Below are 24,676 nucleotides of genomic sequence, written 5' to 3' on the forward strand. Positions count from 1 at the left end.
AACCGCAATGGCTCTGTTAAACTCCATCCTAACCCCGATGGCTCTGTTAAACTCCATCCTAACCGCAATGGCTCTGTTAAACTCCATCCTAATTAACAATTAGCTGCTCCCTTTGGAAAAGCAGCACCCCCCACCCTGCCTGTGGCTCCTGCTCGTCCCCAAGCTGTCACCACCGCTGCTGCTCCAGCTCCCGTCCCCTCGCAGAATTCCCGCTTTGAGTGGTTTGAACAGCCAAAACAAACCCCCGGCACAGGAAATCCTGACTGCCAGGTCCCAATTATGATGCAGTGACCCACCTGGAGACGGGACAGGACCAGGAAAACAAACTCTGCAAAAGCTCACCACAGCTGCTGCTCCAGCTCCCATCTCCTTACAGAATTCCTGCTTTAACTATAAAACAGCCCAAAACACCCCAACACAGGAAATTCTGCGTTACCCATCCCCTTGCAGAATTCCTGCTTGAAGTGTTTTTAACACCCAAAAAACCCCAGCACAGGAAATTGTGGGTTATTGAACATTCCCAACCCCAAATGCGATGCAGTGACCCCTCTGGAGATGGGACAGGACCAGGAAAACAAACTGCAAAGCTCACCACAGCTGCTGCTCCAACACCCATCCCCTTGCAGAATTCCTGCTTTGAGGGGTTTTAACAGCAAAAAAACCCCAAAAAAACCAAAAAACCCCAGCACAGAAATTGTGGGTTATTGAACATTCCCAACCCCAAATGCGATGCAGTGACCCACCTGGAGATGGGACAGGATCAGGCAAAGAAACTCTGCAAAGCTCCCCACAGCTGCTGCTCCCATCCCCTTGCAGAATTCCTGCTTTGAGGGGTTTTAACAGCAAAAAAAAAAAAAACAAAAAAAAACAAACCAAAAACCAAAAAAAACCCAGCACAGGAAATTCTGAATTATTAAAGATTTCCAGGTCCCAAATACGATGCAGTGACCCACCTGGAGATGGGACAGGACCAGGGAAACAAACTCTGCAAAGCTCACCACAGCTGCTGCTCCCATCCCCTTGCAGAATTCCTGCTTTGAGTGTTTTTAACAGCCCAAAAACCCCCAGCAGAGGAAATTGTGGGTTACTGAACATTCCCAACCCCAAATGCGATGCAGTGACCCCTCTGGAGATGGGACAGGACCAGGCAAAGAAACTCTGCACAGCTCACCACAGCTGCTGCTCCAGCTCCCATTCCCTCACAGAATTCCTGCTTCGAGGGGTTTTAACACCCAAAACCCCCCAGCAGAGGAAATTGTGGGATATTGAACGTTCCCAACCCCAAACGCGAGGCAGTGACCCCCCTGCAGAGTGGCCAGGGACGGAGCTGGCCCCGGGCTGGGTCTCACCCCAGAGCCAGGCTCAGCTCCCAGAGCAGAGCTGCCACCGAGGGCTCGGCCCAAACCTCAGCACGGCAGCTCCAAGGAGAATGTTGGTAATTTATTATCAAAATTATAATGATTATTATCAAAATTAATTATTGGGATCGACTGTTGTAATAATAATAAATATTACAATAATAAATATTATAATTGCTATAAAATATTAGATATATTTTGTATAATTTTAACATATTTTAACATATTATATATTTCTATATCATACATACATTTTATCTATATATATTATACAGAATACATTGTATATTATATATTCATTTTATATTTATATATTATATAAATGAAATATAATAGATAAAATTTTATATATTAGATAATTAGATATATTTTTATATATAACATATATTTATATAAATGAAATATAATAGATAAAATTTTATATATTAGATAAATTATATATATTATTATATATAATATATATTTATATATTATATAAATGAAATATAATAGATAAAATCTTATATATTAGATAAATTAGATATATTATACATTATATATATTTATATATTATATAAACTATATATAACACATAAATTATAGAACTAACAATTATTTTAAATGAAATTATTTAAAATTTAAATGTAAAATTAAATTATTTTAATATATAATATATATAATTATATATATTTATATATCACAATTAATTATTGTGATGAATTGTGATAATAGTCACAATTATTATTGTGACCCCACCTAATCACAATTTTTAAATTGTTTCTGTTGGCTGGAGTTTGCCCCAGATTCCCTAAATCCAGTTAAAGGCTCACCAAAATTCACCTCACCCAAATATTCCATTTTTACCTCGAAAAGAACAGCCACGCCTCCTCAGCTTTTATTTTGAAACCAGACAAATTTCCAGGTTTTTATTCATTTTTATTGGATGCTTCCAACTTTATAGCTAATAATATACAGAGACTCAGTTTTTTATTGTTCCATTCACATCCTCACAGAGTTCAGCCATTCTGTCACATCGAAATAAAATTAAAAAAAAAACCAAAAAGCACAACTGAAATAAAATAAATCAAATCCAAAAGCTGGAAAAAAATACATTATAAACTTATATTCAAGAAACATTCTCTTTATAATTAAAAAACCTACTTGGAATAATTAAAGTAGGATTTAAAGAAAAAAAAAATCTTGATTTGAATTTTTAAATAGGTGGCCTTTGTGTATCCTTTGAATCACTTTATATGTACAAGCCCAACCAGTATCTCTGCCTGCCTGTGACAGAATACCTGAAACAAAAATAAAAAGACACAGAAAAGGAGTTTTTAACCAAACAAACAACCAAAAAAAAGAGATCAATATTCATTTCCCAGGAAAATACAGTATCATCAGAACTTTGAACACATGCTTCCCTCATCTGGGTTAAGGCCTAGGAGACAGAGGTGCTTTAATAAAAGCAGACAGTGTGAAGAAAAGTCCTTCCACTTTTCTCTTCAAATTCCTGTAACAGCTCATCTATTTCATTCTCCATGTCTTCCGTGTGCTGGATCTGCAAGAGAAGAAAAGTCTGAGCAACCAAACTCCAAGGGTCCGATGGTCAGAAAGCTCTGATAATCCCATTTTTGGGTTTACTGGGAAAGCTCACTGGGCAGGCTGCACCTGACTTTACTGAGACTCCCAGCACTGCCAAAGATATTCTGATTTTACTGATCATTCCCAATTTTATGGATCATTTATTGAGATTCCCAGCATTCCCAAAGGCACAGATATTCTGATTTATTGAGATTCCCAAAGGCACAGATATCCTGTTTCTATTGATAATTCCCAAAAGCACAGATATTCTGATTTTACCGAGATTCCCAAAGGCACAGATATTCTGTTTTTATTGATCATTCCCAAAGGCACAGATATTCTGATTTATTGAGATTCCCAAAGGCACAGATATCCTGTTTCTATTGATAATTCTCAAAGGCACAGATATCCTGTTTCTATTGATAATTCCCAAAGGCACAGATATCCTGTTTCTATTGATAATTCCCAAAAGCACAGATATTCTGATTTATTGAGATTCCCAAAGGCACAGATATCCTGTTTCTATTGATAATTCCCAAAGGCACAGATATCCTGATTATACAGAACAGATATCCTGTTTCTATTGAAAATTCCCAAAGGCACAGATATCCTGTTTTTACTGAGATTCCCAAAGGCACAGATATTCTGTTTTTATTGATCATTCCCAAAGGCACAGATATCCTGTTTTTATTGATCATTCCCAAAGCACAGATATTCTGATTTTACTGAGATCACAGAATCCCAGAATTTCCAGGTTGGAAGAGACCTTTAAGATCATCGAGTCCATGTTCCAACACCTCAACCAGATCACGGCACCCAGTGCCACATCCAGGCTTTTTTCAAACACATCCAGGGATGGTGACTCCAGCACCTCCCCGGGCAGATGATTCCAGTGTTTGCCCACTCTTTGTGTCAAAAACTTCCTCCTCAATTCCAGCCTGGATCTCCCTTGGGGCAGCCTGAGACTGCGTCCTCTTGTTCTGTCAGTGCTGCCCGGAGAAAGAGAGCGACCCCAGCTGAGCACAGCCCCCTTCAGGAGCTGCAGAGAGGAATGAGGGCACCTCTGAGTCTCCCCAGCTGAGCACAGCCCCCTTCAGGAGCTGCAGAGAGGGATGAGGGCACCTCTGAGTCTCCTTTTTTTTTCTTTTCTATAATATCATAAAATAATAAATGAGCCTTCTTAATAATCCCTTTTATTTCAAAAACTGAGGTGGATTTTGGAAACATATGAACTCAGATTTGTGAAATGGTCATGGCAGTTCATTTTCCCTGCTCAAAAGAATTTATTGCTCCTCTGACAATCTCTAAAGAGCAAGAACCTCAAAAGTCAAGAAGGATTTTGGGCTTCCTCACCTGGAGTGTGTGAACTGCTCATTTTTAAAAAACACTGGATTGGACAGGACATGGAATATTGTAAAAGAGCAGGAACATGGATTGGACAGGACATGGAATATCTAAAAGAGCAGGAATGTGGATTTTACAGGACATGAAGTATCCTAACAGAGCAGGAACATGGATTTTACAGGACATGGAGTATTGTAAAAGAGCAGGAACCGTCAATACAGTTTGGCTTCTAGGAATAATGGAACTGTGAGGGCAGTTTTGGGCTGGCACCAGCAGGTCAAGAAGCCCTGCCAGCTTTCCACAGCTGAAGAGTTCACCATGAGGAAGACCTCTTACTTCCTCTTCAAAGAACCCCCTGACCCATCTCGGAGCCCACCAACCCAATTAAGAGGACAACTGGGCAGCTGTAATGGACACTCAGCTAATTAAAACACAAAGTGGGGCCAGGCAATAATGATTATCCCTCCCTTCGCCCGGGAACCCCGCAAACGCAAGGCGGGAGGACAGGAGGATGTGGGAATTTGCATTTTGACGCGGATTTCGGCTGCAAAATGCAGGAGTTTCTGGAGCAGCAAGCACAGCCAGGGAAGGGCAGCCCAGACGGGGCATTCTGCTGTGTACTCACACACTGGCAGAGCTCGCAGATGAGGAAAGCTCCCAGCGTGGCCTCCTCGTGGTTGTCCTGGATGTCCACGTTGATCACGTGCACGGGCTGACACGTCTCCTGCTCCCGGGAGTTCAAATCTGTTGGAAACAAAGCACAGCGGCACAGCTGGGGTGGGACGGGGTCAGCTCTTACACCAAAAAGTAAAAAATTAGAAATTAGTTTGTAAAAAATACATAGGTGTTGTCACATTCAAATTTTCCAAAGTAGTTTTTAGAATTTATTTCATATTTTCTTTATAATAACTTCTATATATTTTATAATAGATTTTATATTAGATAATGGAGATTTCATAAATATAAATATAGTGTATAAATAATTTTCTATAATTATTCTATCATATATTATTATTTACTTTATATTTTTATTAAAATCATTTATGAATGTATGATATATTATTATATATTTAATATTATATTTTATATTCTATTTAATATCTTCTATATTTTATGTTCTATTTAGTATATTATATTCTATTTATATTTGATATATTATTTTATATATTATATAATATATTTATATTATAGATTGTATCATATATTTTATATATTTTATAATATATTCTATTTTAGATATTGTATAATATATTCTATTTTATATTATTTTATATATTATATATTTTATATTATACTTTTACATCTTATATATTTTATAGATTATTTTCTTAATAATCCCTTTTATTTCAAAAGCAAGAGGTGGATTTTGGAAACACATGAACTCAGATTTGTGAAATGGTCATGGCAGTTCATTTTCCCTGCTCAAAAGAACTTGTTGCTCCTCTGACAATCTCTAAAGAGCAAGAACCTCAAAAGTCAAGAAGGATTTTGGGCTTCCTCACCTGGAGTGTTTGAACTGCTCATTTTTAAAAAGCACTGGAACATGGATTGGACAGGACATGGAATATTGTAAAAGAGCAGGAACATGGATTGGACAGGACATGGAATATTGTAAAAGAGCAGGAACATGGATTGGACAGGACATGAAATACTGTAAAAGAGCAGGAACATGGATTGGACAGGACATGAAATACTGTAAAAGAGCAGGAACATGGATTTTACAGGACATGGAGTATCCTAACAGAGCAGGAACACGGATTCTACAGTATTGTAGTATTCTAAAAGAGCAGGAACATGGATTTTACAGTACATGGAATATCCTCTAAAAGAGCAGGAACCATCAATACAATTGGGCTTCTGGGAATAATGGAACTGTGAGGGGAGGTTTGGGCTGGCACCAGCAGGTCAAGAAGCCCTGCCAGCTTTCCACAGCTGAAGAGTTCACCATGAGGAAGACCTCTTACTTCCTCTTCAAAGAACCCCCTGACCCATCTCGGAGCCCACCAACCCAATTAAGAGGACAACTGGGCAGCTGTAATGGACACTCAGCTAATTAAAACACAAAGTGGGGCCAGGCAATAATGATGTATTAGATGTCCTGGAAACCACCTGAGTATGTAAAACCTTTTTGGCTAAACAGAGAGCAGGAGTTTGTGACTTTTTTTACACATCTTTGGGAGGTTACTCCCCATGTGTCCAGCACTGGAATAATTAAACCCTCTTGTCAACATTAATTAGTTGCTGTCTGTGCTTCACCCCACCTGCCAGGAGGTGTTTAATGGGGATAAACTGCTCGGGAGCTCCCAGGAAGCCTGCAGGGAAGGCAGCTCAGGCTTGGTTTTCCATCAGCTCATCCCCAATTTGTTCAGTTTTTGAGATCCATGAGCACTTCCAACCCAAACACGGAGTTTCTATAAATTTCCTTGCTGTGCACACACACTCTGAGTTGCTGCCAGCACCTTTTGGGGACAAGGGCTCAGCCATCCCTTCTGTGGTGAATAAATCCACATCAGTAACCGCAGCTCTTGTCCTCACTGGTGTTCCAGTAGTCTGGAGATTTCCAGCTTTGTGGAGGACTTCAAGGAGAAGGGAAAAAAAACCCCAAAATGAACTTGATTTATCAGTTCAAGCTCCTTACCTTCTACTACTTGATCATAGACTCTCTCTTCACACGTTAGGATCAAATCAAAAACGTCTTTGCAGTTCTGGAATCGTTCTGGCCGTGGCTTGATTCTCTTATTTCTGTCCAACATGTGTAAGATTCCGTTCTGTGTGTATCTGAAGTTGCTCGAGTTAAGTATCTTTACTTGAAGGAAAGTCATGGTTCTGAGCACATGAGCAGCACAAGGTAAATTATTAACTTATCTTTAAAATGAAATAGTTCCGCTTGCAAATCTAAAAATCAGCGAGCACTAAAGAGATTCCTAAGGTGAGTGTGACCCCCCTCACAGACCTGCCACTGGCACCACAGCTTTAAAAGGCTCTCAGAGGAAGAATTTTTCTTGAGCAACTATTTTTATATCCATAAATACCGTGACCCCCAGGCTGTGCTGTTCTGTGAGCAGGATGTCCTACATTCCTCCCGGCCCCTGCTCCTCACTCTTCAAAGGCCACCCCGAGGTGTTTCAGGTGCCACCTGCACAAAGCCCGAGCTGGAAATGTGGATTTATGCAACTGCAACTCCAAAGGAAGCCAAAGAAACCACAGAAGCACAGCCCATAAAAATATCCTGAGATGCATAAATGGGGAGGAATGAAGAAAAACACTGACTTTGTGCCTGTCAGAGCTTCATCACCGTGTGAGAGGAATCTGTGATGCTGCTTGGGAGCTATATTTATGCTGCTGCTGTAACCTTGAAGCTCTGATTTTCCATCCTGGAGCCCCCTTTTCAGGCTGGCTTCTCTAATCCCACTGTTTTCCACCCTTCTGGGATGTGCACTTCCATTGGGAGCACTCCAGGCTTGACTGCCACATAAATCTGCTGGCTGCAGTAAAACCAACCAGGCTCTGAAGGGAAAGCTTTTAGGGGTAAATTGGGAATACCAGGAAAGGTTTGGATTGAGAAAGCCTGGAAGGGGATGCATCTCTGCCTGACTTCAGCACAGCTGTATTTTTAGCCATCTGAGTAGGTATTTTTACAATGTAACAGCAAGGATAACAGCCCGTAATTTCTTGAGATAACAACTCTGAGAAGAAAACAATTTCCAGCATTTGTAGCAATATGCAAGAGGTCAGCTGGGCTTCTTTCCTTGCTGAAAAGGTGACAGACAGGTATTTCTTTCCAGAAAACACTCCTACTGTTTTTGTAACAAAGGACAAACAATTTCCTGCATACCTTTTAGCAGGAGCTCAAATTCCACTGCCCAGATGTGCACCTGCGTGCTCACAGAGCTCCTGCTCAAGCAAACAGCCTCCAAAGCTCTTAAATCCTTCAAGTGTTTAACTTCTATTAAAAATTAAAGCCAGCTTTCTACCTACAAGGGTCTACTTCATGCTGGAAATAGATTCAGCTCCTCTGTGCGTCTGCCTCACTGCACTTCAACTACTTGTAATTTCAATTTTGCACCACAAACCGAGTGTTAGGGTGTTTAGCACAATTAAATCTTGTCAATTAGCCTGACTTCTGCTGCATTTCTTTTCTCCACGTCGCTCCCAAGCCTTTTTTACTCTTCTTTCCCAAAAGGTTTCTCCTTATATTCTTAAGGAATTGTCCTTTACAGCCCAAAGCTCTCACCAGCACCCCTGGCAACTCTCCTGGGGTTTGTCACGTTTGGGAAAAAAAAACAACAAAACAAACCAAAAACCACTTGGATGGAGCCATCTCAGACTTCTGGTTATTGCCAGAGCAGGAAAATGACTGCATTTTCAAAATACCATCTCCAAAATATCTGCCATTTCCAAAATATGCCAACATCTGCCCGCTCAGTTGGAAGGGGAGCCCTCCCCGGGCTCTGCACTCCTCATTTTCTACATCCTGCAGTTCAACAGGGGGGAGAAAAAAAAATCCACAACATCCCACACACTTCTTTGGGTTCTCTTTTTTTCCCTTTCTAGGATAAAATGTTGCTGGCATCTGTCCCCTCGCTTTCCTGAGTGAGCCTGGAGACAGAATTACGCAGATTCCCAAACCCACACAAGATTTCTGTTCACAGCCCAGCTCTCTGCTGCCAACTTACAGCTTTTTTTTTAAATTTTATTTTCTTTTTTATTTTTTTTCCAAGGGTCCATCTGCCTATAAAAGGAGACTGAGAGAAGCAGGGAAGATTTATGGTGCTTTCCTATTTGGTTGCCTGGAATCTTTTTTTACCTGGAGAAAGCCAGGAAGGGGGTGTGCACATTATTAATGTGCAGGAAGGCTCTGCACATGATTATTCCAAGGTGTAATAACCCAGCTTTTTGCTCTTTGGGAGCTCAGGTGAATGCAGATGCAACAACTTCTGAATGGTTTCCACCACACTGGCAGGTGCTGGATCATTTAAGTCAGGCTCTGCTTTCCTCCCAACAGATTTGAACTCCACTCTCCCTGTCCTGTGCATCCCTGCTCTCTTTTTAGGACAAAATTCCCCCTGGTTTTCTGTGCTGTCACATTTTGTAGCCCAACCATGCCCAGGAGGACACCAGAACCTGCCTACGTTTCCCTTCACCAACTCTTGGCAGAGTAAATCCACCTCATTTCTGCAGAGTCCAGTTCAGCTTTCACCTTTAATGGAGCACCTGTGCTGGACAGGTCCCCAGTGTGGTGGAATTTAGGCAGGACAACTCAGCAGTGGAAAGGTTTGATATTAAAAGGAGATGTTGCAGCACAAAATTGGGTTTTTCCAACAGGCACAGCATTGTTGCTCATTCTCATGGAGAATTTCTGTTACTGACTGTGCATTCTCTCCTTTGAGCTAAGGATATCCCATACTAGTGATGAATATTTATTAAAAAAATAGATTTAAAAGTGTTTAGCTAAACCCCTAAAGCTTTCACTGCTTTTGCTACCCAAATTTCAAATTCCTGTCACCAGAAATGCCTTTTACCATCCAACAGATGGGTCCCTGCTCCAGACATCTGGGTAACCATCCCTCACCCTCCAAACACCCTCACCCCTCCAAATTTTATCATTATCTGTCACTGACAGGACCCAAAACCCACTTTTAGCCACGAGCACCAACCTAGAGATGGCCAAGAGGCTCAAGTCCCTATCCTGTATGATTAATGAAAAAGGATCTTACTGATCCAAGCAGTCAGCAAGTTTGCTTTTAACTCCCGTGTGAAGCTGGAGCTCACGAGTGATTTGAGCTGCAAGTGTTGGGGTATAGAAATTAATTCTATAGATTTGAAATTCCCATCTCTTGAAGTGTCCAAGGGCAGGCTGGGTGAAGCTCTGAGCATCCTGGTCTGTGCCAGCTGTTCCTGCCATGGACAGGGGTGGGATGAGATGATATTTAAGGTTCCTTCCAACCCAGGCCATTCCTAAAAATACAAAAGCCAATTTATTAAACCTAACTGGGCAAACGACACTTGCTAAAATGTACACACCCATTTTAGGGAATAAAAAAAAAAATCTTTAAAGGAATGGCTGGCACCCAAAGCTTCTACATCTTCAAATAAATCTGCTGATTATTTCCTCAAACACTGCATTTCTTCTTGGGGAAAAGCAGGAGCAGAGCAGAGTGCTTCTCACCAGAGCATGAGTGGCATTTGCAGGTCTCTGTTCCATATCATCCTTATTTATTTTTTAGTATCTGCGTTATAAACAGAACACCTTGAGTCAAAGTTTGTCTAGAACTTGATATTTCCTTAAGTGAAATGTGTGAGGGGGGTGAGGCTGCCCAAGCATCTTCCACCTTCAGAATCAGCTCCTTTTAGAGGGAATGAAGGACTGGAAATGGGCACAGGCACCACAAATTCCACTTCCAAGCACAGTGGGTACGGCTGCAGCAACTGCCTTCACACCAAGAGAACAGTGCCTGTCCTTTGGAATGGAAACCGGGCACTTTGGAACAAACCAGAGACTGTGCACAAGTCTTTTGCTGGTCCTTTACATTCATAAAGTCTTAAGCTGAACCATTCTATTGGATTCAAATGGAAACAGAGTAGAAATGAGTAAAAATTCCTAATACAATGCCTCTCCTTTGGAACGGAAACTGCAGTTTAGAACAAATCAGATTGCTCACAAGTCTTTTGTGGGTCCTTAAATTAATAAAGTCTAAATCTTGAACCATTCTATTGGATTCAAGTGGAAAAAGAGCAGGGTGAGGTGGGATATTAGGGGAAAATTCCTAATACAATGCCTGTCCTTTGGAATGGAAAGTGCAGTTAGAAGAAACCAGAGATTGTGCACAAGTCTTCTGCTGGTCCCTGACTTGATAAAATCTCAATGCTGAACCATTCTACTGGATTCAAATGGAAAAAGAGCAGGGTGAGGTGGGATATTAGGAAAATATTCCTAATACAATGCCTATCCTTTGGAATGGAAACTGCAGTTTAGAACAAACCAGATTGTTCACAAGTCTTTTGTGGGTCCTTAAATTAATAAAGTCTAAATCTTGAACCATTCTATTGGATTCAAGTGGAAAAAGAGTAGAAATCAGTAAAAATTCCTAATACAATGCCTGTCCTTTGGAACGGAAACTGCAGTTGAAAAGAAACCAGATTGTGCACAAGTCTTCTGCTGGTCCCTGACTTGATAAAATCTCAATGCTGAACCATTCGATTGGATTCAAGTGGAAACAGAGCAGGGTGAGGTGGGAAATTAGGAAAATATTCCTAATACAATGTCTGTCCTATGGAATTGAAACTACAGTTAGAAGAAACCAGATTGTTCACAAGTCTTCTGTTGTCCTTAAATTAATAAAGTCTAAATCTTGAACCATTCTATTGGATTCAAGTGGAAAAAGAGCAGGGTGAGGTGGGATATTAGGGAAAAATTCCTAATACAATGCCTGTCCTTTAGAATGGAAACTGCAGTTGAGAAGAAACCAGATTGTTCATCACGAGTCTTCTGCTGGTCCCTGACTTGAGAAAATCTCAATGCTGAACCATTCTATTGGATTCAAGTGGAAAAAGAGCAGGGTGAGATGGGATATTAGGAAAATATTCCTCCCTGTGAGGGTGGGGAGGCCCTGCACAGGTTGCCCAGAGAAGCTGTGGCTGCCCTGGAGGTGTTCCAGGCCAGGCTGGATGGGGCTTGGAGCAACCTGGGACAGTGGAAGGTGTCCCTGCTCATGGCACAGGATGAGCTTTAAGGTCCCTTCCAATCCCAAACCAGTCTGGGATTCTAAAATATGCCATCCAAAATGATCAGGAAGATGCTAAGCTGGGCTCCGTGACATTTCTGCAACATTTGTGCCTGCAAGAATGAGCTGCAAAAAACCTGAACTTGTTTTTCCTAGTGAAGGACAAGCACCCAGCATCTGTAAGTCATGAGCTGCAAGGATAAATCCAACTGCTCCTAGGAGCTGCTCCAAATATAAATAACCACATGGCAGCCCCGCTCACTTCCTGAAGCCTGGCTGAGCCCAAAGCTGAGGCTGAAGGGCTTTCACATCAGGGAAGGCAGCAAACACCTTGAGTTCAGCCCTGAGCTCAAGTGCCAGACAAGAATTTATCAGTGCTGAGCAGCTCAAGCTGTATTTGGGGTGAGAATTGACAGATCCAGCTGCCAGAGGGAAAAGAGAGGGAGTAATGGCCAAGGCCGGTGGCAAAGAGGTGGAGCAGGGATGTCACAGATGTACTGGCAGAAGGACAAGGGTGACAGTATGACTCCAGGATGTGGCACTGTGTCTGACTGTGCCATCAAACAGCTGAGCCTGCACTTCATGCAAGTGGGAACTTCAAGAGGAGCTTGGATTGGATTGTTGGAATCCAGAGTGTTTGATCCCCTGGCAGTGAGTGACACAGGGATGTCACTTGTGCAGTCACTCCAAGGAGCAGCAGGTGAGGGAGAGGGCTGGACAAAGCTCTGAGCAACCTGGTCTATGCCAGCTGTTCCTGCCATGGACAGGGGTGGGATGAGATGACATTTAAGGTCCCTTCCAACAGGACTTGGGGCTGCTGCCCTCAGCTCTGGAAGCAGTGCCAGGCTCCAGAGAGGAGCAGCAAATGCAGGACTGGGAGGGGGGCAGTGCTTTGAGGAGAGGTCTGAGGGAAAGGAGGAATCCTCCCCTTGCCAGGGAAACAGGGGCTGCAGCAGCCATTTCCAAAGCGGCTTTGGTGCTGCCACCCTTCGTGCTGTGAAGCTCAGAATTTCCAGTTACAGCTGAAGGTACCTCAGACAGAGCAAAGCACAAAGCCTAAAGGGATGAAACCATTTCATTGAGCACATTTGGGAAACCTGAGAATACAATCAAGAGACAGCAGGGCCACTTGGCACCAGGAGCCTGCAGAGAAAGCAGCACGCTGGATGAGGTGTGCAGGGAACATTCCCGGCCTGCAATCAATGCCAGATTAAAGAATTACAGTTGAAATGAAAACGGGAATTGGTTTGGAATGAAGAAAAAAAGAAGTGTAAGCATCCCTAATGTTGGCACAGAAGTTTTGTGTTCCTGGGAGGGAACTTCAAGGCAAGAATTCGTTCCCCTCCTTCCAACTGGGATAAAAGCCCTAAAGAATGGAATCACTGCAGCTCTGAATGGATTTTACAAGAGCCATCAGCCTCACACTGGATCCTTCAGCCAGAATTCCTCAGAGCACATTTGGGACTCCCCTTGGATAAGGAAATAAACCTTTCAGATCACCCGGAAGAGACAGGATGATAGAGGGTGTTTTATGCTGTTGAAAAGCATTTGCTATTAGATCAGAGTCTGTAGCTTCTGCCACATCCCACAGGCCAAACACAGGGGAAATAGTATTTGAATAATATATATCCAGCTCATATATTTTTAATAATTTGATGTATTTCCTTTTTAACGTGAATGAAGCCAAGATTAAAGGCAGTGTGATCAGAAGGCAGATGAAGAGGTACTGAAAATTTGCTGCCTTTGAAAGGCCCAAGATTCTGTGAAGCGTTTCACAACCCTTCATGGAGAAAAAGGGATTGGAATGCAGCCTGTGGCTGGAAGCACGTTGATTTGCAGAAACGTGCCTCTCAGAAGCCTGTTTAAATCCAGTTTAAACATTTCTTGCCACCCTCATCCCTTCTCTCTATTTCCAGGAGCACTGAAGTGCTTTGTAAGACATGGTAAGAAAGAAAATGAGACTCGTACTGCTCTGCTTTTGGAAGAAGTTTTGCCACTGACACACAGGCCATGAATTCAACTATTTTTAGCTCTTGAAAGGCTTCAAAAAAATGGAGAAGAAAATACCCAAATCCAACCAAAAAAATAGAAAATATCCCTCAACAGATCTAAATGAAGCATTCCAAAGTGGCTTCCAGAGACACGGCTCTTGTGCTGAACACTGGAATGACAGCTCAGGAGAGAAGCTGACAAGTGCTCAGCAGCTCAAAATCCATGAAGAAAAAAACCAGATGAAAATGTAAGATAAAGACATGCATGAAGAGCTTACCTGAAGCAGAATTTAGGTCAGTTACCCCTCAAGACTGAGCTACATATAAAATATCACATGGGCATCCAACTTAAAGATGGAGCTCACAGAGTTAAAGCTAGATCCCATCACCAAGATTAGATTTTGGGGTTTTTTGGACAGAAAAGAATCACTATCTTCAAGGGAGATGCAGAGTTCTTCTTCATTTCTGGAATTTTCCTCCTAACTGAAGCAGCTTTAGGAACTTGTTCAGGACATGTTTTCCATGTTTCTCCCCTCAGTTTTATAATCTCATGGAGCTAAGGAGCTAAAACTGGAATCCTGTCTGAAGTTAGGGAGGTCAAATTAAAAGAGGAGGCAAAAAATGTCAGGAGCAGAGTAGGAGGCCAAGCTTGCAGGGTAGGTGCAGGCTGCCTAGAGATCCTAATTAAAAATACCCCCCCATCTGTGAAAATCATCTTTAATGTGAGGGTCACAGACACATCAGTGATGAGGAAAGGAAAGGAATCAGCCATGGAGTTACTCACATTGCTAAAGAACCCAGGAGCAATTCCTGCAGAATTTTGGCCAAATTTCCACTTGAACAGCTCCTATCCTTGGGCACAACATCAACTGCTGATGAAGATTTAAACTGAGTTTAAATTTAAACTATTTAGCAAATTTCAGCCTTGACTAGTTCTTGCCTTCACTTGAAGGCAAAGCTCACCAGCAGTTTTGCTCTATTTTTGTTTCAGCTTTAAGGTCAGCACCACAGAATTAGAATTAAGTCCTTCCTCAAACCCCTTCACAGAGTTGTAAGGGGCAAGCAATGCTGAGGACAAATAATCCTAGTGTGGGAAAGGTGGGTTACAGATGAAATACAAGGTGGTGGATGAGAACTACAGACCCTGGCTGTGCCCTCCTCAAATTAGGAGCAGAATTCTCTACTGCTGTCCTAGAAATAACAGAGGAATGTTTAAAGAAGCATGTTCAGAACACTGTTAAATGGTTTTGGGGCAGTCCTCAACTGGGGCTCAGGGAACTGAAAAGCTACATTCTAAAAACTCAATCAGAGATGCTGATACTTATTTTAACTCTAAGTTTTAACTGCCACATCTTAAAAGGCTTTGAAGTGCTTCCATTTTAGATCTACTGTAACCACCTACTCAACTGAATCTGTATTCCTGGCTCCATTAATCCCCTATTCCTGTGCTGCTGAAATTCAACATATGCCTTCAAGGTACGAGAGCCTGTGCTCTACACTTCACTAATGAACTGCAGTGAAGGTGCTTTTCATCTCTGCAGAGTGGGTTTTTAACAGCTGTTGCCCCTCCTCACAAGGGAACAGTAGAGGTTCAGTGCATCTCTTCTCTCTAACCTTGCTCTGAGTGAGGTCCAGCAGTGCAGCAGCTCATTTTTGCTTTGAGGCCACTGCTTTCTGCCAGCTGGGGGTTGTTTATTTGGGCAGAGGATGTTCCCTCACAGCCACAGTGTCACTGAGCAGCTGGTGTCCACAAGGAGAGCACTCAAACCTCGGGTGTCTCCTCACTGGAACACGGGAACAAGCAGGGTGTTGGCAGCGGGACTCAGAATTTCAGAGTACAGATGATGAAAGCAAGGCTGGGAAACAGAATAAGCAGCTCAATCAAATGGAACCACCCCTCCTTTTGTACCCCCATCCCAACCACGCTCCAAGCCCATGAGGAGAGCAGCCCCTCCCACCCCACAGGTAATTCCCATCCCCTCTCGGAAGTTATGCTCACCCAACAGAACTGAGAGCCCCTGGGACACAAAAAACTATTCCACAAGTCGCTGATGAGAGCAGCTCTGGCTTTGGTTAAAGCCTTTACCCTCAAAACCCACTTCTGGAAATGGAGTTGCTTTCTGTGCTGCCAGTCTTCAGTCTGAAAACCTTAAATTATCTGAGAATCAAAAAAGCAAAGTCACAGAGGCATTTGCTGTTGCCCTATTTCCCTTGCAGTGGCTTTTGTTTAAAGCTCCTTTATCTTGAGAAAAGGTTTAGCTGTTACACTGCAAATCTACCTGGGGAACACAGCAAAGCATGGAGCAGAACCACAATGGTGACTCCAAATCATGCTGAGAGGGGGGAAACAGGTTGGCTTCCTGTTGGTTTGGTTTTTCTTAAGTGCTGCCACATTCAGCACAGCAGCAGTGAGGAATTCAAAAAGGAAATCTCAAGTCGTTGGTGCTTGTTAAAATTAATTCTCGGTTCAAGGAATTTTCTTTTAAGCAGTTCTTTTAATCAGGATATGGATATGGCATACCTCATTAAGATGGGTTTGCAAGATTTTCCTTTTCTCTATAGGCAGAGGGATTAAAAAAAATCAAATAAACCAGCACGTCACATGTGATATATTAAGACTACATCCTGCATTTTGAACTTTAAAAAAAAAAAGGATCCTTGTTGAAAAAACATCTAGAATGAGTTCCCCAAGTTTTGTTTGTGGGTTTTCTTATTAAAAAAAAAAATCAACTTTAAAGACAGGTATTTTAAAATAATGCAGCTGGGACATTATCAGTAGTGTGCCTAACCCTGATCACCTTTGCTCTCCAGGGTTAAATGTTACTGGGCCCTCCTCTGTCCATTCTTTAGAATCAACTACAGAGTTATTTTTTCTTGGTGCACAGAGCAAAGCACATATCACAAAATCCTCAGTGAGAAGGGTGAGCTCTTTAATGAAAGGCATCCTCTCTCCCAGAGAAAGTATTCTGTAAGCCTTACCTGGCAGTTTGTCTGAGCTAAATACAACATTAAAGTCGAGGTGGTCGCTCTTCCCAAATCCACACTCAGGACAGTCTTTGCACTGAGAAGGATCCACAGTGCAGGGGAGGCAATGGACAATCTGAGGGCATTGATGTGTTCATTCAAGAGCTAAACATGGTAACACACTACAAAAGAGCATTTGGGATGTGTGCATTGCAACTGGGTAACAATTTACAAGGGAGCGTTAGAGGCCCACCGTTTAAAAAAAAACCTCCTATAAATTAAATCATTTCAAGTTCGCCAGCCAAGCAACTCTAGAGATCCTTCATGCCAAATAATGAATTACACCTTTCAAGGATGAACCACACTGGATTTTTTAAAGAGGCCATGCCACAGGGATACAGTTCTTTGTCTTTCCTAAGCAGATCATTGTACATCTGATCATATGTTGTTTTGAAGTCATAAACATTTGGCTTGTCCGGGGCTGGTCCTGGCAGTTTCACGTGAGTCCCCGTGCCAAAGGATCGGACGCTGAATCCTCGTTTGCTGAAAGACACAAGGCAAGGGGGAGAAGACAGTTAGACTGCATGCACTTGAAAATCAAAGCGCTGAAGAATACCAGAATGAATTTTACAAACGCCTCTTAGCCAGCTTGAAAGTGCTGAAGAACATAAGAGTGAATTTTAAAAACACCTCTTACAAACACCTTTTCAAACACCTCTTAGCCAGCTTTAAAGTGCTGAAGAACATCAAGAGTAAATTTTAAAAACACCTCTTAAAAACACCTCTTAGCCAGCAGCAGCTGAGCAACCAAACTGCCTGAAGTTCCCAACGTGCATTTTCCTTGCAGTTACAATCTGAACTCACACACCATTTCAAGGCAAGCACGTATTTTCCTTGAATTACGATCTGAATTCACACACCGTTTCAAGGGAAGCACGGATTTTCCCTGCAGTTACAATCTGAATTCACACACCACTTCAAGGGAAGCACCTCTATTTGAGAGGAAATTTCTTACAATTATGGTACACGGCTGTTTGGAAATGTCATTTGTGCTTTCCTTTTGTGCCTGCAGACATCCTGGATTTGCAACAAACACGTTCTGTACTCACGACAACACAGACAAAGGTGGTTTTCTCTCGACACAAATAAGTAACTGTACTGCTGATCAATACTCAAGCGTCCTGCTGAGACTCCTGGCCTAACTGCATTATTCTTCTCATTTTGTTGCCCAAAGTGGAATTTAATTAGCCCAGGACAAATATTTGTGTGGCTGCCACTGAAAACCATGCACTGCAATTACCTTTACACAGATGTTCTGCTGGCTGCTCTCTAAAACTCTTGGCTAAACCAGGGATTGCTTCACTCCACTCTTATTAACAGCTACTTGTTTAATAGTTATAATTAATAAAAAAAAAAAAAAAGGTAGAAACCTGCTCGCCTTTAGGAGTAATGCCAAAATGTTCTTGCTGATTAACTGAGATACTCAATACCTCCTTCAATATTATTAAAAAAATACAGCAATCTATTGAATAATGGGACAAAAAAGTGATTTTCTGGTGGTCTAAAGGACAAAGTTACAAGGTAAATTACTGTTGCTATCACCGTTTGGGTGTGTAATGACAACGTAACTTGAAACAGCAACTTGAAGCAAGACCAGGAGTTAATCTCTTCTTTTAAGGACTCACACTTTCAGCTTGAATGATTTTAGCAGAGACTGGATGGAGTGAACAACGTTAAAGCAAAAGCAAGTGAACACCCAGTGCCTGTGTCCCCACACCCCCAGAAATAACCCCAAATTTGCAGTGCTCCCCTCTGAGGGAGGTGAGCAGAACTGGCACCCAGAGCAAGAGCTGGCCCCAGGCTCCCTGGTCTGCACATCCAAGGAAATCCAGAAGACACCAACCCAAACTGTCTGCTTGCCTTCAAAGATGTCCCCAGAGTGACCCCAAATGCTTCTGGGCAGAGACTGTGATCACCTCCTGCCCAACCCCAAACACAGCTCTGAGACTACCGACACTTATTCCCTTCAGCTCCTCCCACTGGAACGCAGCCCCTCCTTTCCCTTTTCTTGCTTCCCCACACTTTTCCCTCCAGCAACTATTTATAGGTGTCTTATTTCTGTAAACAGACAAGATATGTGAGGATTTTTTGCTTCTTTCTGCAGGACTGGTGACCGAGAATGGATACAAGTGGAAAAAAAGTGCAATTTTTTGTCCCTGCCAGCCCTCCATCACATGTAACTGGTGCAGTTATGAGTCACTGTTCATTTACTTTCCCTGCAATACTTGCAGATTCAAGTTTTGATTCTGCTGCTTCTACTGGACGTGAAGAGAGACATAATATGGACAGAAGAAATTGCAGTGCTAAAAAATTCATGTTTCAATTTGATCTTTTCTTCTCTTTAACATTTTTCTTTGAAACAGATCTGCTTGGATCACACACATTCAAACCTCCACCTCTAATCGCTGTAGAAGTCCCTGAAGTTTGCATGATTTCCTTAAAAGCAATCTGAAATCTTTGACGTTCAACACATCAAAAATTTGTGCCTCCAAGGCCCATGACCCATTCAAAATGATTTCCTGGAAAAGCTGGAATATGAGTTCCTCACATGGAATTGCATGTTTTGCACCTCGGTGAGTGGTAGTGTCAATTTTTATGCCCCAGGTACAATAAAATATTTTAAAAACATTTCAACACATTTCTTGCAACAACTGGGGCACAGGAGAGGGAAAATGCCCACAGAGAGCCATCAGTCAGGAGCTTTTATTAAATATTATTCAGCTTTTATGAAATAGCTGGACACATCCAGTGCAGTGAATCATCAGGTGTTTGTGGAAACGTGACACACTTTTAAAAATGAACAATTCCTACAAGACAAGGGGTTTGCTTTCGACCTGGTAAAACCACTCAGAAGATGGGGAAAAAAAAGAGCTTTGGCACAAAAAGCGAAGAGTAAGACAAACTAACAGACTATCTTCTGAAAACTGGAGTTTAAACTTTAACAGCTTAATGATGACCACATTTCAGGAGGTTGTTTCCACGCAGGCTGGTGCAGATAAACCCCAGTGTGCTCAGGACAGAGTCACTGCCCAGATGCCACTGCAGCACCCTGCTCACCTCTCAGCTCACCACAAAGGGTCAGTGCCCCTGAGCACTCCCCCAGAGCTCACTGGAAATAATTCTGAAATCAAAAACCAACCTGGACTGCACTGACTGGGAGCACTGGAGATTATTATTATTATTATTTATTTTGGCAGAAGAAATAATAACAATCTGTGCAGCTTGAGACATGAACTCTTGTCCACACCTTTCTTGTGTTTCACTGTTAGTTGGGGATCTCACACATTCTCATTAAATTGCTTTTCAGTTTATTGTACGTTCCTTTCCAATGGCTGTAGGAAATATATTAAATATTATATAAATATATAACATGAATTTTGGTATTATAATTTTTATAAATATGTAAATATTAAAGCAAATGCAATAAATCCTGCAGTGCCACTGCATTCAGAGTGGTGAAGGATTTCAGGGGACAAATCACTAATTTTACCACATCCCTTTCCACGAGAGGTAGCAGGAAAATAACCAGCAACCCTTGCAGGTTACTTAGAAAATATCTTATGCCACCAAATCAATATTAAAAAACACCCCCCAAAACAAGCCCACACTGCTGAACAGCAGGACAACAGCACTGTTAACTCACTTTGAACACTAACAACTTGTAATCTGCATTATCACTACTAAGCTGTCGAATCAAAGTGTGCTTTCATATAAAAACGTGAAAATATCTCCTTCTTAAGGGAGTTATTAATTTAGGATTTCTTAAATTAGGCAATACAGATGTCAGTACCTCCCTGCATTTCGGTGCTGTCAGGAGAGAAGCTGTGAGTAACTCCTGGAAACAGCATAGGAGCAATTTAAGTTCTCTCACACCTCAATGTTGTACTGAAATCTTAACATTAATATGAGAACTAACTTTTTGCTACAGGGGCTGCAGTATTTTAATTTCCCTGCCACTAGGCTCTCATGTTCATGCTGTTAATTTCCTAAAAGTTAGCTTTCTACAACAAGGGGTATGTGGCAGCAGTGTATATCAGCATTTTAGAAATTTTTAATTTTAATTGCCAGTAAGCAACACAGAGAACTTGACCTCAGGAACTTCCTTCCAAAGCCATCAGGGTAGGACCAAGCCAACAGAAACGTGGAAGTTGCTGCATCAAAAAAGTTTGGCTGTAAGAGGTTTACCCTTCTGCCTTCCTGCTCTGAGGGAGAACCATGGCCTGAGTCTGCATGCTCTATGACAAAATATAAAATAAAAGATAAAATCACTTCTAGAACGTGCTGCTTTTGGCTGGGATAGAGTTAATTTCTGTCCCAGCAACTGTGGCGCGGATTTGTGTTTGCAACAGGGGGGTGTTTTTGTTGTTGCTGTGCAGGGCTTCTCACCTCGCCCCACCCCGGCAGAGCCTGCGAAAGCAAATAACGCAGGGTGAGCAAGACCTGCCCTGGGGCGGGGCGACACAGCCGCTCTGACAGGCTTTAAGGAGGGCCCGTGGCTTCCTGCACTGCTCTTCCTGCTCCCCTCGGCTTCCTCGGCCCTCTGGTGATGGCTCTCACTCTATCAACAAACTCCAGACAGCCCTTCAGCCTGACTTCTGCTGGGAAATCAGAACAAAGCGTTTCAAACTTGGTTAATTGCAAAACACGCGCTGAATGCTGGACCCCGGACAATCTGTGTCTTTTAAAGCCTTGTCATCCATTAACAAAATACCTTAAAATTTCGTAATTCCTCAGCTTCTTCCTCTTTGAATCATGTGGGTTTTTTTCAACTGCATTGCAACACACTGCCCTGGACGGGTGAGGCAGGCTGGCTTGGAGCCAACACAGGCATTTTCCTCAAGTGTACTGGCAAACGGGCTGGTATTTCTCTACAGCAGCATCAGCAATCTATCTCTGCTTTGCTATTTATCTCACTGCTGCTGTAACTGCAAAAGACGTTAATAAAATGAAACGTTTTCTAAAGAGGGTTTTGTTACTTTGAAATTCAAATCTTAAGGGAGAACAGAGTTTTAAAAAACACCCCTGCCACGTCTGGCAAACATCAGTCACACCGGAAGTGATTTATGTCTGCAAAAACACAGGGGAAGGAAGAGGCCAGACATCAGAAGTAAATTTAACTTTGTCCTTAACACTCAGCTTTCAACAATTAAAACTCAGTTCCAGCGTTATTAGAGGAAAAACAACGTCCTGTTTTCACAGAACTGCCACAGGTAACATCAGATGCCGAGAGTGAGCGTGAAGTGCGTGAAATGCTGTCACTGTAAGATGGCTGCCAGACCAAATGCTTCTCTTATTTATTCCTTTCAAAGCTTTTATTTTGATTTATTTTATAAAATAAATCTTTATTTACATGTAGCACACAGCTTACCCACAGTTGTTTTGCTTCCTATGCCATCAACATGTATTTCTAATGTGAATGTTTCTTTGCATAACTTTAATAATAAAATAAACATCCTTATCATGTTCCTGCAGGGCAAAGGGAAGATTCAGGGACACGATTCCAGGCAGATCAGGTCTCTCCTGTCCATCTGTCTGTCCCAAGTCTCCCATCTCACCTCTGCAGCCAAACTGAGCGCACTGGGAGTGCTAAACAGATTAACACTCATAATCTCAAAGACATTTAGCACTCTGAACCGAATGTTCTGGTTCTCCTGCGAGAAGAAAGGGCTCCCTTCCAGGGCACAGAGTGGCTCAGTTTTCACAGAATGTTAGGGGTGGGAATGGACCTTAAAACCCAACCCAGGGGCAGGGGCACCTTCCACCACCCCAGGATGCTCCAAGCCCCATCCAACCTTGCCTTGGACACTTCCAGGGATGGGACAGCCACAATCTCCCTGTGCCAGCATCTCACTACACTAAAAAAAATTTTCTTCCTAACATCTAACTTAAATTCCCCCTCTTTCACTCCGTACCCATTACGCCTTGTCCTATCACTCCAGCTCCTGACGAAGAGTCCCTATGCAGCTTCCCTGTGGGCCCCTTTCAGATGGACTCAAGAAAAAAAAAATAAATAAAAGAAGAAGGAGTGGGGGAGAAAAGAAACAGGAAAAAAGAGACCATTTAAGTTTCGACACGGCGAGACACAGGCCCTGCTCCACCCCGGTGCCCGGCCCGTGTTTCCAGCACTGGGGCCGCAGCTCCGTCAGGGAGGGCCGGGACCCCGACTGCGGCCTGGAGCGGGGCGCGGAGCAGGCGAGATAAAAACGGGGTAAAAAGCTGATAAAAGGGGGGTGAAAAGGGAGTATAAACAGGGCGGCAGCAGGGTGAAAAGCGGGTACAAGCGGGATGAAGGCAGGGTGAAGGCAAAGTGCTGTCCCGCAACCACGGGCCTGCCGGGCCGGGCGCCGGCCCCAGAGCACGGCCCCATCCGCGCCTCCCTGACAGCGGAGCGCCGGCGGCACGGGGGATGAAGCGGGCAGCAGCGGTTACCTGAGGATGTTGTGCGCCTCCATGCTGCGGTTCTGGTTGCTGGAGCACACCACGGCCACGCGGAGCGGCGCGGACGGCATGGCGGGCACGGCGCTGGGGCTGCCCGCGCCTCCCTCCCTCCCGGCCGCCGCTCCACAAAATGGCGGCGGCAGCGCGGCGGGCGGGGACGGGACGTGTCAGCAGGGCCCCGCCGCGGCCAACCGCGGCACGGCGAGAGGGAGGCGGAGCGGCCGCGGCCGCCGTGAGGGGAGTGCCGGGAGAAGGGACCGGAGGGTGCTGGGCGAGGGAGAGGGCAGTGCGAGTCGCCGGCGAGATGTGGGGAGCATCGGGCGCAGCGTGGACGGAGAGGGTTGTGCCGCCTCACGCCGAGTTTTGGGCGATAAATAATATATAAAAAATGATATTTTAGTAGGTGTGATATCTATATACAGATAATGATGTATTTATAAGGTATTGGTGCTCGGAGGAGGAGAAGCTTTATGAGGAGCGTGAGGGCTTGGAGGCGGCTGGCCTCATTGCAATGTACAAAGTCGTAAGGGGAAGAGGAGGGACAGGCACTGATCTCTGTGGGGACCAGCGACAGGACCCCGGGAACAGGTGGAGCTGTGTCAGGAGAGGTTTAGGTTGGATTTTAGGAAAGGTTTTTCCCTCATAGAGTTCTGGGGCACTACCCAGGCTCCTCAGGGAATGGTCCCGGCCCCAAGAGCTCCAGGAAGGTTTGGAGAAGAGGAGGGACAGGACTGATCTCTGTGGGGACCGGGGATGGGACCCCGGGAACAGGTTTAAGTGGGATTTTAGGAAAGGATTTTCCCCCAGAGGGTTCTGGAGAACTAACCAGGCTCCCCAGGGAATGGTCTCAGCCCCAAGAGCTCCAGGAGGGTTTGGAAGCTGCTCTCAGAGATGCACAGGGTGGGATTTGGGGGTGTCTGGGCAGGGTGAGGGGCTTAGACTCTGATCCTTGTGGGTCTCTTCCAGCTCGGAATGTTCCATGGTTGTAAAGCTTCTCGTTCACCTCGTCCAGGGAAGGGAACGGGGCTGGGGAAGTGTTTGGAACCCCAGCAGAGGCTGAGGGAGCTGGAAATGGGCTCAGCATGGAGAAAAGGAGGCTCAGGGGGGACCCTGTGGCTCTGCACAACTCCTGACATGAGGGGACATCCAGAGGGGATTGGGATTTCTGACATGAGGGGACAGCCAGAGGGGATCGGGATTTCTGACATGAGGGGACAGCCGAGCGGGATCAGGATTT

General features: G+C 43.5%; 1 protein-coding gene across 1 annotated transcript; it reads right to left on the reverse strand.

Moving 5' to 3' along the window:
• Nucleotides 1-2,230: 2,230 nt before the first annotated feature.
• Nucleotides 2,231-23,601, reverse strand: SSU72 (SSU72 homolog, RNA polymerase II CTD phosphatase). The gene is made up of 5 exons (XM_038159846.1): nucleotides 23,431-23,601; nucleotides 17,341-17,484; nucleotides 6,901-7,040; nucleotides 4,888-5,006; nucleotides 2,231-2,895 (listed from the first exon to the last, which is right to left on the reverse strand). The coding sequence occupies exons 1-5, from the start codon at nucleotides 23,508-23,510 to the stop codon at nucleotides 2,794-2,796; spliced, it is 585 nt and encodes a 194-aa protein (XP_038015774.1). The 5' UTR covers nucleotides 23,511-23,601; the 3' UTR covers nucleotides 2,231-2,793.
• Between the last annotated feature and the right edge of the window lie 1,075 nt (nucleotides 23,602-24,676).

This window comes from Motacilla alba, chromosome 21, assembly GCF_015832195.1.
Source record: "Motacilla alba alba isolate MOTALB_02 chromosome 21, Motacilla_alba_V1.0_pri, whole genome shotgun sequence".
Classification (NCBI taxonomy): Eukaryota; Metazoa; Chordata; class Aves; order Passeriformes; family Motacillidae; genus Motacilla; species Motacilla alba.